The 11,655-nt window shown below is 54.5% G+C and overlaps 2 protein-coding genes and 1 non-coding gene across 7 annotated transcripts in view; 1 reads left to right on the top strand and 2 right to left on the bottom strand.

Annotated features, from left to right (window-relative positions):
* Window positions 1–43: 43 nt before the first annotated feature.
* On the top strand, window positions 44–6,675 carry FUOM (fucose mutarotase). 2 transcript variants are annotated; one of them, XM_006146953.3, is made up of 6 exons: window positions 44–156; window positions 984–1,052; window positions 1,261–1,331; window positions 1,523–1,621; window positions 2,444–2,517; window positions 6,490–6,675. In XM_006146953.3, exons 1-6 carry the CDS (start codon window positions 72–74, stop codon window positions 6,515–6,517), a joined length of 426 nt encoding a protein of 141 aa, XP_006147015.1. In that variant the 5' UTR covers window positions 44–71; the 3' UTR covers window positions 6,518–6,675. The 2 variants fall into 2 exon arrangements, with proteins under 2 accessions (XP_006147015.1, XP_006147014.1); XM_006146952.3 differs by lacking the exon at window positions 6,490–6,675 and adding an exon at window positions 2,813–3,111.
* A 345-nt stretch (window positions 6,676–7,020) lies between these two features.
* On the bottom strand, window positions 7,021–8,986 carry PRAP1 (proline rich acidic protein 1). 3 transcript variants are annotated; one of them, XM_027771242.1, is made up of 3 exons: window positions 8,656–8,986; window positions 7,602–8,093; window positions 7,021–7,475 (listed from the first exon to the last, which is right to left on the bottom strand). In XM_027771242.1, the coding sequence occupies exons 2-3, from the start codon at window positions 7,768–7,770 to the stop codon at window positions 7,252–7,254; spliced, it is 393 nt and encodes a 130-aa protein (XP_027627043.1). In that variant the 5' UTR covers window positions 7,771–8,093; window positions 8,656–8,986; the 3' UTR covers window positions 7,021–7,251. The 3 variants fall into 3 exon arrangements, 2 of the variants coding, with proteins under 2 accessions (XP_027627043.1, XP_027627042.1); XR_003549173.1 differs by lacking the exon at window positions 7,021–7,475 and having other exon boundaries at window positions 7,619–7,708; window positions 8,053–8,093; XM_027771241.1 differs by lacking the exon at window positions 8,656–8,986 and having other exon boundaries at window positions 7,602–8,640.
* A 102-nt stretch (window positions 8,987–9,088) lies between these two features.
* LOC102491258 (uncharacterized) overlaps window positions 9,089–11,655 on the bottom strand; it is an 8,577-nt gene continuing 6,010 nt past the window's right edge. For both annotated transcript variants that reach the window (XR_003549172.1, XR_003549171.1), the window contains exons 3-4: window positions 11,211–11,325; window positions 9,089–9,325 (exon numbers count right to left, since the gene is read on the bottom strand). This is a non-coding gene — a transcript (uncharacterized LOC102491258). The remainder of the gene's footprint in view (window positions 9,326–11,210; window positions 11,326–11,655) is intronic.

The following is an 11,655-nucleotide window of genomic DNA, read 5'->3' as shown; positions in this document are numbered from 1 at the left end:
GGGCCCGGGCATCCAAGCCCAGGCCCCGCCCCCGCCCCGCCCCTGTCCCGCCGACCCGCAACCCCGCAACCATGGTGGCGCTGAAGGGCGTCCCCGCGCTGCTGTCCCCAGAGCTGTTGTACGCGCTGGCACGGATGGGACACGGAGACGAGATTGGTGAGCCCAGCAGGGGGACGGGATCTCGGGGTCCTCTGGGCAGTCTTGGCTTGTATTTATGCCCCTGGTGGGGCGGGGGGGGGGGGCGACTTCCCCCGATGCCCCGGAAGGGCTGAGTTCGGGATGTGGAGGGTTATTGATGTGACCGCCCCCGCCGCTTTGGAGAAAGAAGTTTGCTCCCTGCGTGTTCTTCAGGAAGTGAGGCCAGGGGGCAAGTAGCCTAGACCCCCTCCTCCCGCCTTCACGCTCTTGGCGTCTGACCCAAGAGGCCACGGAGAGGAAGGTAGCCCCGGGTCTGGGCGGGGCTGCGTTCCATGCAGGCCCAGCCCTTCCCCCAACCTGGTGTCTCCGGTTAAAGGGACGGCCAAATGGGCCCGTCAGGTTTTCCATTCCAGATTTTTCTCCAGACTGCACCCGAGAGCCACTACAACTGATTTCTGGGACTGTCCCCTACAATTTCCCGTGGTTTGTTTTCCTTGGGGGTCTTGTTCAACAGTTCAGTGGCCAGAGCTGGGTTGGCACTCTGGGACAGCTGTTCAGGGTCCTCTGGGCCCTGGGGGCCTAGGCCTCAGGACAGGGTCTCCTCTCAGCCCTGCCACATTAACACTAGGGTAGTTTCTCCTTTCCTCCCTGGCAGAGGTGTCACCCCTTCCCCATACTCTGTATTTTCTACTTTGGGAACTCTGAGAGGGGGTCAGTGAGGGTGGTCTTGCCTGACTGACCTAAGATGAGAGGCTGAGCTGTCAAGTGACAGGTGAGGGTGGGATGGGGGTGAGGTGAAGAGGTGAGAGGCTAATGACTCAGTGGCTGGCCATCTGGCTATTCAGTTCTTGCAGATGTCAACTTCCCTGCCTCCTCCATCTGCCAGTGTGGGCCCGTGGAGATCCGGGCGGATGGTGAGCCCCCTCTTCCCATTGGCTGAGTTTGGGAGGTGGATGGTGGTCCTGGCTCGGAGACTCCCAGATGTCCTGGGACTCCAGGCCATCTATGCTGGCTGGCTTTGTGGTGCCCGGGAGTGAAAGTTTGGGAAGGGCTGTAGGGTGGGGGCAGCAGGTAGGCCAGGCAGGAGAGGGCAGTGTCTGAGTCTGGCCTCTGCCTTCCCAGGCCTGGACATCCCAGAGCTCCTGGAGGCCGTGCTGAAGCTGCTGCCACTGGACACCTATGTGGAAAGCCCGGTGAGGCATCTGTACCTTGCTGCTCTGAGCCTTGGTTTTCCCTTTGCCAGACTTCAAAGGACTTCTTGCCTTGGAGTGGGGGATGCCACATGTCCCTTGAGAAGCTCTAACCCTGACAAGGGGAGCTTGAACCCAATGAGGAAAGGCCTGGACTTGCTCAGGGCTGCAAAGCTGATCCCCTGTTGCTCTAGGCCGCTGTGATGGATCTGGTGCCCAGCGACAAGGAGCGGGGCCTGCAGACGCCGGTGTGGAAGGAGTACGAGTCCATCCTACTCAGGGCTGGCTGTAGGGTAAGCCTGCATCCCTATCAGTGGGGAATGGTTCAGAGACCCTCTGTTGATTCCTGGAGGCTCAGAGGAGCAAAAAACAGAGGGTCCCAAACTGTGTTCTCGCATGGCCTCTTACCTGGGTCGTGTGAGCTCTCGGGACCAACGGGAGCACCTGTGTAGTATGGCTGCCTTCTCCTCTGCCTGGAGCTTCCTATCTCCCTCCCAGAATCCTGACCTGTCTTGTCTGCCTGGGAGTCCTCACCCACCACAGCCTGTGTGAGTGGAGCCAGGGGGTCACAGCTGCTTGGCCTCCCCTCTCTGACCTCCTGTGGAAGTACTCCCTGATTCCACATTTCCCCTACCTGCGTCCTGGTCAGAGGCCTGGCTGGGTGCTACATGTTACAGTCCATACCCCACCCCTGCCCTTGAGGCAAGACACCTTTCTCCTGAGTGGCCCATTGGCAGGTCTTGGGTCAGCTCTACCTGAGAGGAGAAAACTAGGTGCTCCTGCCTTGGCAGAGACACACCTCCCATACCATGCGGCAGCTCAGAGGGACTCAAGGGTTTGCCTAGCCAACTGAATGATTCCAGGCTGGGTGGACCAAGCACAACAGGTGCCTCATCCACTATAGGCCCCCATATGGGGACGTGAGACATGCTGTATGCCCGCACCCTCTCAGACCTCAGAGTCAGAGGCTTTCCTTTGAACCCCTGCACCTCGAGAACTATTGTAATGAAGCCCAGATGGCCACACCTCCTGGTGCCCCCATCTCCTACCAGGGTGCTGAGCCACAGATGACCAGAGAATGAGGCTTCCTACAACCATGGCGTTTTGTCTTCCAGAGATCCCTGGCGAAGATAGAGAGGTTTGAGTTTTATGAGCGAGCCAAAAAGGCTTTTGCTGTTGTGGCAACTGGGTAAGTTCCAGCTGGGTCTGACTGGCTCAGATGTGTCCCTGCCCTGGGTTTTCTTGGAGATGCTTAACCCACCTTCTGCTCAGCTCTTGCCTGGCTGAGACTAGAAGTCCCACAAAGATCAGGAGAGATGAAGGTTTTGAGCAGACAGGGGTCCCTGTATCCCAAGGTAGCCAGTCCCTGGACCTTTGTCCAGCAGGTGGAATGAAAGTGGATAGGATCAGCTCTGTCCCCGACAGGGTGGAGCAGGGTCCCAGTATGCTGGCATTGGCTTGGTGTCATCTTGGCTCCTTTGCAGGGAGACGGCCCTCTACGGAAACCTTATCCTCAAGAAAGGGGTGCTTGCCCTGGCTCCCTAATCTAAGACAAACTACTTGGGTCCTGAAGAGGAATCATGAACACCCTGAACCCCGACAAGACCTCAATGAGCTTCCTAGCAGCAGCACTCAGTACTGGGTTCTGGACAGGGGCATTAGGGGGCCAGTGGTCTCAGGGTGGGCCCAGCTGATGAGCACTGGGATTCTCCCCATTTGTGAAAATGAAAAAATGTAGTCACTGATCCATGCTCAATCTAAAGACAACAGCTGTTTTCACTCACAGTCTTGTCTGGTGCTGAGCTCAAAGTATACTACTAGCTCCCCAGAGAGGGGCCTCCCACCACCTCTGATGACTCCTCAAAGGGAAATCCCCTTGGGAAATAAGGCCTCGAGCCTGGGCTGGAGCCCAGGAGACTAGAGAATCTGGGAAGTGGACAATGGCCTGGAACCTAGGGTCCTAAAGGCCCGGGCAAAGGTCTGTGGCAGTGGCAACATGCACACCACAGGAGAGCTCGAGGTGGGTGCAGTGGCTGCTCTGATGGCCGTGAGTAGGGTAAGGATTTCTGCATCATCCCCTTTGGCCTGTGGGCACTAGAATAGCCCTTGACCATCATCCTCAAGCAGGAAGGCAGGTGTCAGGGGCTGGCCTGGACATGTTGAGAGCTCAGAGGTAATGTGTCAAGGTGCTGGCAAGGATGGCACAGGGCAACCGTGGTGTAGAACTAGAGGGGCCTGGGTGTCGGCTGGCCCCCATGCCCGTGTTCAGTAGGTTGAGTGCCCACTGTGTATGCATGAGCAGCTATGCTGAGCCCAAGGATAAAGTTGGCAAGACCTGCCTGCTGCCCACTTGGAGCCTGAGCAGTCCTGGGCAGCAGGAGTGGTCACTTAGTGAATGCCTGGGCAGAGGGGCATTGGGCTTGGCCACAGACTTGGGCACCCAAGGTCTCTTTGTGTTCTCAAAGGTTTCTGCCTTTGCCCTACAGGGCACTTGTATATGCCCTTCACTGCATGTCTTCAGCTGACTCCCCACCCCATGGCTATTTCTGGTCACACAAATGCCTTTAAACATCTCTACTGAGGTTTGACATACAAGGAACAGTACACATCCAAAGTGTATGAGCTGATACATTTAGATGCAGGCAACACTGAACCACCCCCACCTTGCAGGCCAGTGAACATCTCTGCTCCCACTGACCTGCCTGCTCTCCCAGTGGGTTTGCTGGCACCTTCTAGAGTTCTCTATAATGAAGTCATACAGTGTGTACTCTCCTGTGCCAGGCTTCTTTTACTCAGGGTAGTTATTGTGGGGTTCATATGTTATATGCCATTCCTCTTTATCATTGAGCAGTGTTCCATCACATGGGCACCCTGTAGGTTTGTTTGTATGTTTGTTTTTTAGAATTATTTTATTTAACTTTATTGTTTATTTTTTATTTGACCAGAGAGGGACAGAGTGACAGAAAGAGAAAGACAGAGATAAAGTGAGAAAGCAAGCCACCAGATCTGGGCTCGAATCACAGTCAGCCATGTGGGAGTCCAATGCCCATAACCACCATGCCACCTGCTGGCCCTGACCCTGTAGTTTTTTTTTTATTTTTGGAGAGGTTTTTGCTATAGGGCGCGTGCACTCACCAGACAGACAGAGACAGAGAGACAGAAAGCGAGAAATCACCCCCCAGGGGGGATTGCCACACCACAATCCCTTCTCCTCCATTCTCCTCTCGGGATCTTGAGCACGCACACACACGCGCCCGGCATGAGTTTAAGCCACCGGGTCAGGGACTCAAACCACAGTCGACTATGTGGGAGTCCAGCGATATAGCCATTACACTAATTGCTGGTCCCCTGACCCTGTAGATTTTTATCCATTCAGTGAGGGTGGGCATTAGGTTGTTTTGGCTATTACAAACAAAGCTGTGATGAACCTGCATGTACTAGTCCCTGTAGACATGTGATTTCATTCCTCTTGGGTAGGTGTGAATGTGATTTTTTTAAGAATAAAGCTGTGGATGGGACTGGCAAGTGGCATGGTATTTAAGGCACTGGATTCCCACATGGCTGACCATGGTTTGAGTCCCAAACCTGGCAGCTTTCTTTCTCTCTCTGTCTCTGTCTCCCTCTCTCATCAAACTGAAGAATAATAACTAAATAAAATGAAATAAATACTTCTTTTAAAAAAAAGAATAAAGCTATGGGACTAGCAGATGGCATAATAGTTATGTTGCTGGACTCCCATGTAGTCAACTGCAGTTCGAGTCCTGAACCGGGAGGCTTAAAACACACTGGGCATATGTGCGTGTTTCCAAGATCCCTAAAGGAGAATAGAGGAGAAGGGATTGCAGTGTGGCCATCCACCCCTGATGGAAGGGTGATTTCTCCCTTCTGTCTGTTTGTTTCTTTCTGGAAAAAAAAAAAAAAAAAAAGAGCAGGGACCAGCGGTTAGCGTAATGGTTATGTCACTGGACTCCCATATAGTTGACAGTAGTCTGAGTCCCAGATCTGGTGACTTGGGACTCACGCTGGGCACGTGTGCGTGAGTGCCCAGAATCCTGAGAGGAGAATGGAGGAGAAGGGATTGAGACGTGGCCGTCCCCCCTGGGGGGTGATTTCTCGCTTTCTGTCTCTCTATCTCTGTCTGTCCGGTGAGCGCACACACCCTACAGCAAAAACCTCTCCAAAAAAAGAAAAGAACAAAGTAGGGACCTGCAGGTAGTGTGGTGGTTAAGGCGCTGATGGCTTGCTTTCCCACTTTCTGTCTCTCTGGTCAAATTAAAATAAAGGAATGAATACATAAAATTAAATAAATAATTCTTTTATAAAAAAATAAGCTGCTTTCCAAAGTAGCTTAATTATTTTACATTCCCATCACTCCTTCACATGACTCAACAATTTTTTTTAAAGATTTTTCCCATAAGGTGTGTGCTCTCACCAGAGAGAGGGAAAGTGAGAAATCACCCTCCAGGGGGGATGGCTGCACCGCACCACCCCCCAGGAGGCTTCACCTTCTGGGATTTGGGGCACACACACAAGTGCCTGGTGTGATTTTCAAGCGAGGACTCAAACTATAGTCAGTCATGGGTGAGTCCAGTGCCTTAACCACCACCCCATCTGCTGGCCCCAATACTGGACAGTTCTTGATATGGTCAGTCTTTTCATTTTAGCCTCTCCAATGAGTGTGTAGTGGTGTCCCATTGGGTTATTTTTTTTTTAATTTTTTAAGAGGTTTATGCCATAGGGTGCATGTGCTTGCCAGAGAGAAAGCAAGACAGACAGAAAGAGGGAAAGTGAGAAATCATCCCTTAGTTGGAGAGGGCCACATTGCAATCCCTTTTCCTCCATTTTCCTCCTGGGATCTTGGGCACAGATGCATACGTGCCTGGCCTAAGATTCAAGCCACTGGGTCCAGGACTTGAACTGCAGTCAACCATGTGGGATTCCAGTGGCATAACCACTATGCAATCTGCTGGGCCCACCATTGGGTTTTAATTTGCATTCCCTGATGATTACTGGTATTGAGCATCTTTCCGTGGGCTTATTTGCCTTCTGTGTATTTTTAAAATTCATGATGGGGAGCATGTGTGCGTGCACAAAAGCAAAAGAAAAGTACCATCAATAAGGTCTGTCATCACAGCGTAATCCTCTTTCCTCGGCCCTCCAGCTCATCAGGATCCAGGGCACATGTGTGAATCGCTGGCATGTTTCAGGTCCACCGACCAAGCATCAGAAGCCACTGTCAACCATGTAGGGTGCACTCAACACACAGAAACCCACTCTGTAATTACACATGCCCTAGTGCACACGATATGAGAATAAACTCTGGGGATGCGTACCTGTGCTATTGCACTGGGCCTGCTGAGAGAGACTGTGCAGGAGACGGCCCAAAAAATTGGAACAGAAAGTGTGTGTCCTGGGTCTGAGTCCTACCCTACTCACCTGTGCATCTGAGCACCTGTCTATCTGAGCTCATTTATAGCTGTCCACCTGTCCCTGTGGGGATAGATATGTCTCTCCGCCTGTCTCCTTGGGCAGGGCATCCACTTGGCCCAGTTCCACTACAGTCCTATCCTTTTCAGGCCCCTTGTGTGGAACCTCAGGTCTGTTTCTCTGCTGAGACTGGTCTCAGTGGCGTCCTTATCCCAAATATGACTGCTGTCACATCCCTTGCCATCCCCATAAGCCAGAGTGAAGACCTGGAGGTGTGAGGTGTTCTGGGAACTGAGGGTCAGCTGGGTGTTGCAGAATCTGAAGGACTCTTAGAGTGCCTCAAGCGAGGCAGGTGCAGCTCCCTTCCCCCAGACGGCAGACCAGGCCCCAGGCAGACACACGCCTTCCACTTCTCTTGGCATTGTTTATTTTTCTACCTACAGAGGGAGGTCAGCAATCTTGACAGCCTTGGCCTTCAGCAGGGGTGAGAGAGTAGTCAGGGCTCCCTGAAGCCCCCCACAGGGTGGTAGATGTGGTCCTGGTCTTTCTCTGGCCCCTGGAGCACCTGGTGAAACAGCATCGCCCACAACCAGTGCCTTTCCTCACCCTGGGCTTCCTCAGGCAGGGGGTGGTACAGATGGTCATGGTCAGGCTCAGGGCCCTGCTGGGGGCTCCGGACACGAGCCAGGATGTCCTCAGTCTCCACCCAGGCCTTGGCTCCTAGGGACAGGCAGATGGAGGTGTGATCTCAGTTTCTCTCCCAAGATCTTGTCCTTCCAAGTCAACCCACAGGATGGACTCCCCTGCTGTGACCTTGCCCTGGAGATACAGGGTGCCCGCCCTGACCTGGAGACTTCTCGATGGTGACTGTGAGCTTTGACTTCAGTACAGGTAGTAGTCCCACCAGCTGGTCATCCTTCTCTGGAGGCTCCACCACTCGAGCACCCCAAACCCTGCAGCACAGGTGGCTCAGGTCTTCATGCAGGTAGAGAGAGGTAGACAAAACTGGCCCCATTGAGGAGGGTGTCCACTGTCCCCACGCAGCCACAGGCCCTGGAGATGTGATGTGGCTAGAACCCCCTCCATCCTATCACCTGCCAGAGACGCAAGGACAAGCACTGCTACTCTCTCTCAAGAGCTACAGTGATGGGTGGCCTCCACAGCCCCCCAGTCAGCAGTTCCCAGCACATCTCTGAGCCACTGCGGGGTGGGAGGATGGAAAAGTTTGAGCCTCCATTGAGTAGCATCCCTGAGAACAAAGGGAAGTGAGAAAATATTCCAGTCCAGAGCCACTTACTTCTCAGTGTCCTGCACAGGGGCCTCGTGTTTGCCTTTGATCTAGACAGGGACATAGGAGAGTGAGAGTCACAGGCATGAGATTAGCCAAGTCCATAAGAGGCCCAAGGTCCAAGCACAGCAGGAGGGAGACTGCTCCAAGGTCCGCCTGGAGCTACAGGTGGGGCAGAGCTGTTCAGCACAGCCCGAAGCCATTTCCAGGGAAAGCAGGACTGCCCCTGTCAGCATCCTGAGACTGCAGGATGGGGTCTGAGGCCGGCAGCCTGTCTGCCTGGACTAACTGGACTCCTGGCTGGGCCTGGGAAAGCTGAACTCCCCAGGGAAGGACTTGATCCTCATCCACTGACTCTGTGCCCTGCCTCCCTCCCCTCCCCACCAGCCCTCCTCCCTTCCTGGGCCCTCAGGGTTTGGGTTGGCCCTCAGGCTGGGTCTGGCAGTCAGGGATTATGCCTGCACCACCTCTTCTTGGCTTGTGGCCTAGGGAAGGAGGGTAAGTCCCACTGAGCCCAGCCATCCTTGTGGAGCACAGTGGAGACAAGAGAGTGAAGCCAGCTGTGACCCCAGGAGGACTGGACAGCAGTGAATCAGAGGGGCCCACACATACCTGAGGTACTGGGGCTGCACATGTCTCCTGCAGCAGTACAGCCACTAGGATGGTGACCAGGAGGCTAGGGTAGGACCAGAGGGGAATGTGAGATGAGGAAGGCTCATCAATATCACTGTCCCCATCTTCCAGGCTGGAGCCCCCACATAGGCAGCTTCTGAAGCCAACAATATGCTGCTCAGGGAGGCCAGGGCTGGGCTCCTGGATGGGACCACAGGTAATTTATCAGACTCATCTCACAGGCCAGGCAGAGGTGAGACACCTCACACCCACATCTTCTCCCAGTACCTTGGGCTAGGGCCCACACCCCTGCTTGTGGCTCCTGCACCCTCATTCTGAGCAGACCCTCCTGCAGCAGATGCTGATGGTCAGTGCTGGGGACTCCAGAGGCTTCCTGGGCCCTCAGGGTTTGGGTTGGCCCTCAGGCTGGGTCTGGCAGTCAGGGATTATGCCTGCACCACCTCTTCTTGGCTTGTGGCCTAGGGAAGGAGGGTAAGTCCCACTGAGCCCAGCCATCCTTGTGGAGCACAGTGGAGACAAGAGAGTGAAGCCAGCTGTGACCCCAGGAGGACTGGACAGCAGTGAATCAGAGGGGCCCACACATACCTGAGGTACTGGGGCTGCACATGTCTCCTGCAGCAGTACAGCCACTAGGATGGTGACCAGGAGGCTAGGGTAGGACCAGAGGGGAATGTGAGATGAGGAAGGCTCATCAATATCACTGTCCCCATCTTCCAGGCTGGAGCCCCCACATAGGCAGCTTCTGAAGCCAACAATATGCTGCTCAGGGAGGCCAGGGCTGGGCTCCTGGATGGGACCACAGGTAATTTATCAGACTCATCTCACAGGCCAGGCAGAGGTGAGACACCTCACACCCACATCTTCTCCCAGTACCTTGGGCTAGGGCCCACACCCCTGCTTGTGGCTCCTGCACCCTCATTCTGAGCAGACCCTCCTGCAGCAGATGCTGATGGTCAGTGCTGGGGACTCCAGAGGCCCTGGCTCACCTCTACACTGACCTCCACACCAGGAGTGGTGTGGGCTCACGGAACACCATGATAGCTGCAACCATACAATCAGGACTGAGTGATCAGGAGGCAGGAAGTGCGGGAGGAGGCAGGAAGGAGGGCCAGCCAGCCCATGTGCTGTGCATCCATGTGCATCTGTGTTATATTGTGGTGTGGTGTTTGTGTGTGGTGTACGTTTAGGTAGTGTGCATGTATGAATGTGTGTTGTGTATGTATGGCATGTGGTGTGGCTGTGGTATGTATATGTGGTCTTTATGTAAGTGTGCATGTGGTATGCATGTATAAATGTGTGATCTGGGGGGTGTAGTATGTGGATATGTGTGTGTAGTATCTGTGGTATGTGTATGTGGCATGGGTGTTGTGTGTGTGTGATGTAGTATGTGTGATTGTTGTATGGTAGATGTACATGTAATATACAAGTGTGAGTGTGTATGTGTAGTGTGTGTGTGGTGTCCATGGGCATGTAGTGTGTGAATGTGTGGTGTGCTATATGTGTGCACACATGTGACTCTTTTAGGCTCTGCTAGGGAGGTTTCTGGGGGGTGTGATAGGAAAGGTGAATCAGCAAGGGCCAGGTCAAGTCTGCCTACTAGAAGCCCTGTAGGCCCTGGTTGTAGCCCCACAGAGACCTTCACTCGTTCTCTGTGACTCAGCTCTTGAGGGGTCTAGGTGGGCTTGCTGCCTTGCTTCCCCTCAGGACCACCAAACCAAGGCTGGTTCTAATGCACACAGGACCTTTGTCCACAGGTCTGCAATCCTCACCACCACACTGCCTAGGACACCCTTGTAGGACAGCCCCCCCCCCCATGACTATAGCCTAGGACCCCACACCGCGAGGCATGGGGATGGCGGAGGTTAGTGCTTAACCTGGTTATGGGTCTCCCTAGCTGGCATTACTAGAAGAACCCCCAGGAAAGGAGAGGCAGGGAGAGAAGGGAGACCCCCAGTGCAGGGGGGGAGAGAAGGGGCCCCACAGGAGGAAAGCCCAACTCCCAGGATGACATCCCAGCACTCCCCCAGCTCCTGCCCAGCCCTTGCCCCTAGTCATTTCTTATCTTCTCACCACCTCCTTCGTTTGGGAGCCTGGTACCTCCCCTTTCTTCTCCCAGGGGGCTCCTGGGTGATTTTTCCCCTGGGTCAGGGGTCCCTAAGACACAACACACTGTCTTATATCCATGGGGTCACAGCGGCTTTCCTCCTAGGTGGAGCCTGGACACAGAGGGCCCTTAGGGCAGGAAAGTCCTGCCCATCCCCCACACACCCAAGAAGAACTGTGCATTCTTGGGGACTGCTACCAAAACACTGGTCTGATCCCTACAGTCTGTGGACAGTGGGCCTTTTCCTTTGCCCTTCCACCTGGATTCTTCCCGAGCCAGGGCCTGGGGAACAGAGAAACTCCCAGGGGCTGGCCTCTGTACTGGGGCCTGGAGCCAAGACTATACAGCCAGGCCCACTCTGGCTAATAGCCTAGCCACCAGGTTTGGGTGAGTACAGGGTGGGAATTAGAGTCCGGGCAGTGGATATTACCTTCTCATGTCTGGGATCCTCATCTCAGTGTAGATGTTGTCCTGTGTGTCCAGGTTTTGGCCCTGTTCCTCCTGCTCAGGCTGCTTGGAGTTTTATTGCCTGCACATGGGTGTGTCTGGACAGAGGTCGGGGGCCTAAGGCTACAGCTGCCCTGCCCCACAGGGGCCTAGGGCTGCAGCCGCCCTGCCCTACCCCAGCCTGCATGCTGAGCGGGGCAACCAAGCGTCTCCCTTCCCATTCCACCACCTTACGAACCTCCCAGCCACCTACTGGCCGCATCCCCACCGGCCTGTCACACTGTGACCTCCTTACTGCCCACTTAACACCAGACCTGACTAGAGATCTGCTTTCCTGAAACCCCCACACAAAGAACCCTCACCTTCCACCCTAGTGCCACCGGCCTCCTGGTGGCTCAGCCATTAGCCAGAGTGGCTCCCCTCCCAAA

This window comes from Tupaia chinensis, unplaced genomic scaffold (genome assembly GCF_000334495.1).
Source record: "Tupaia chinensis unplaced genomic scaffold, TupChi_1.0 Scaffold000197_1, whole genome shotgun sequence".
NCBI classification, from domain to species: domain Eukaryota; kingdom Metazoa; phylum Chordata; class Mammalia; order Scandentia; family Tupaiidae; genus Tupaia; species Tupaia belangeri.
The sequence above is the reverse complement of the archived record's forward strand: the minus strand, read 5'-3'. Positions and strand labels throughout refer to the sequence as shown.

Coding starts and splice junctions, on each gene's coding strand:
- PRAP1 (XM_027771242.1), bottom strand. CDS start 7,770: ATGGGGCCAGTTTTGTCTACCTCTCTCTACCTGCATGAAGACCTGAGC. Junction 7,476..7,601: donor CACCATCGAGAAGTCTCCAG/GTCAGGGCGGGC, acceptor GCCTGTCCCTAG/GAGCCAAGGCCTGGGTGGAG.
- FUOM (XM_006146952.3), top strand. CDS start 72: ATGGTGGCGCTGAAGGGCGTCCCCGCGCTGCTGTCCCCAGAGCTGTTG. Junction 1,053..1,260: donor CGTGGAGATCCGGGCGGATG/GTGAGCCCCCTC, acceptor CTGCCTTCCCAG/GCCTGGACATCCCAGAGCTC. Junction 1,332..1,522: donor ACACCTATGTGGAAAGCCCG/GTGAGGCATCTG, acceptor CTGTTGCTCTAG/GCCGCTGTGATGGATCTGGT.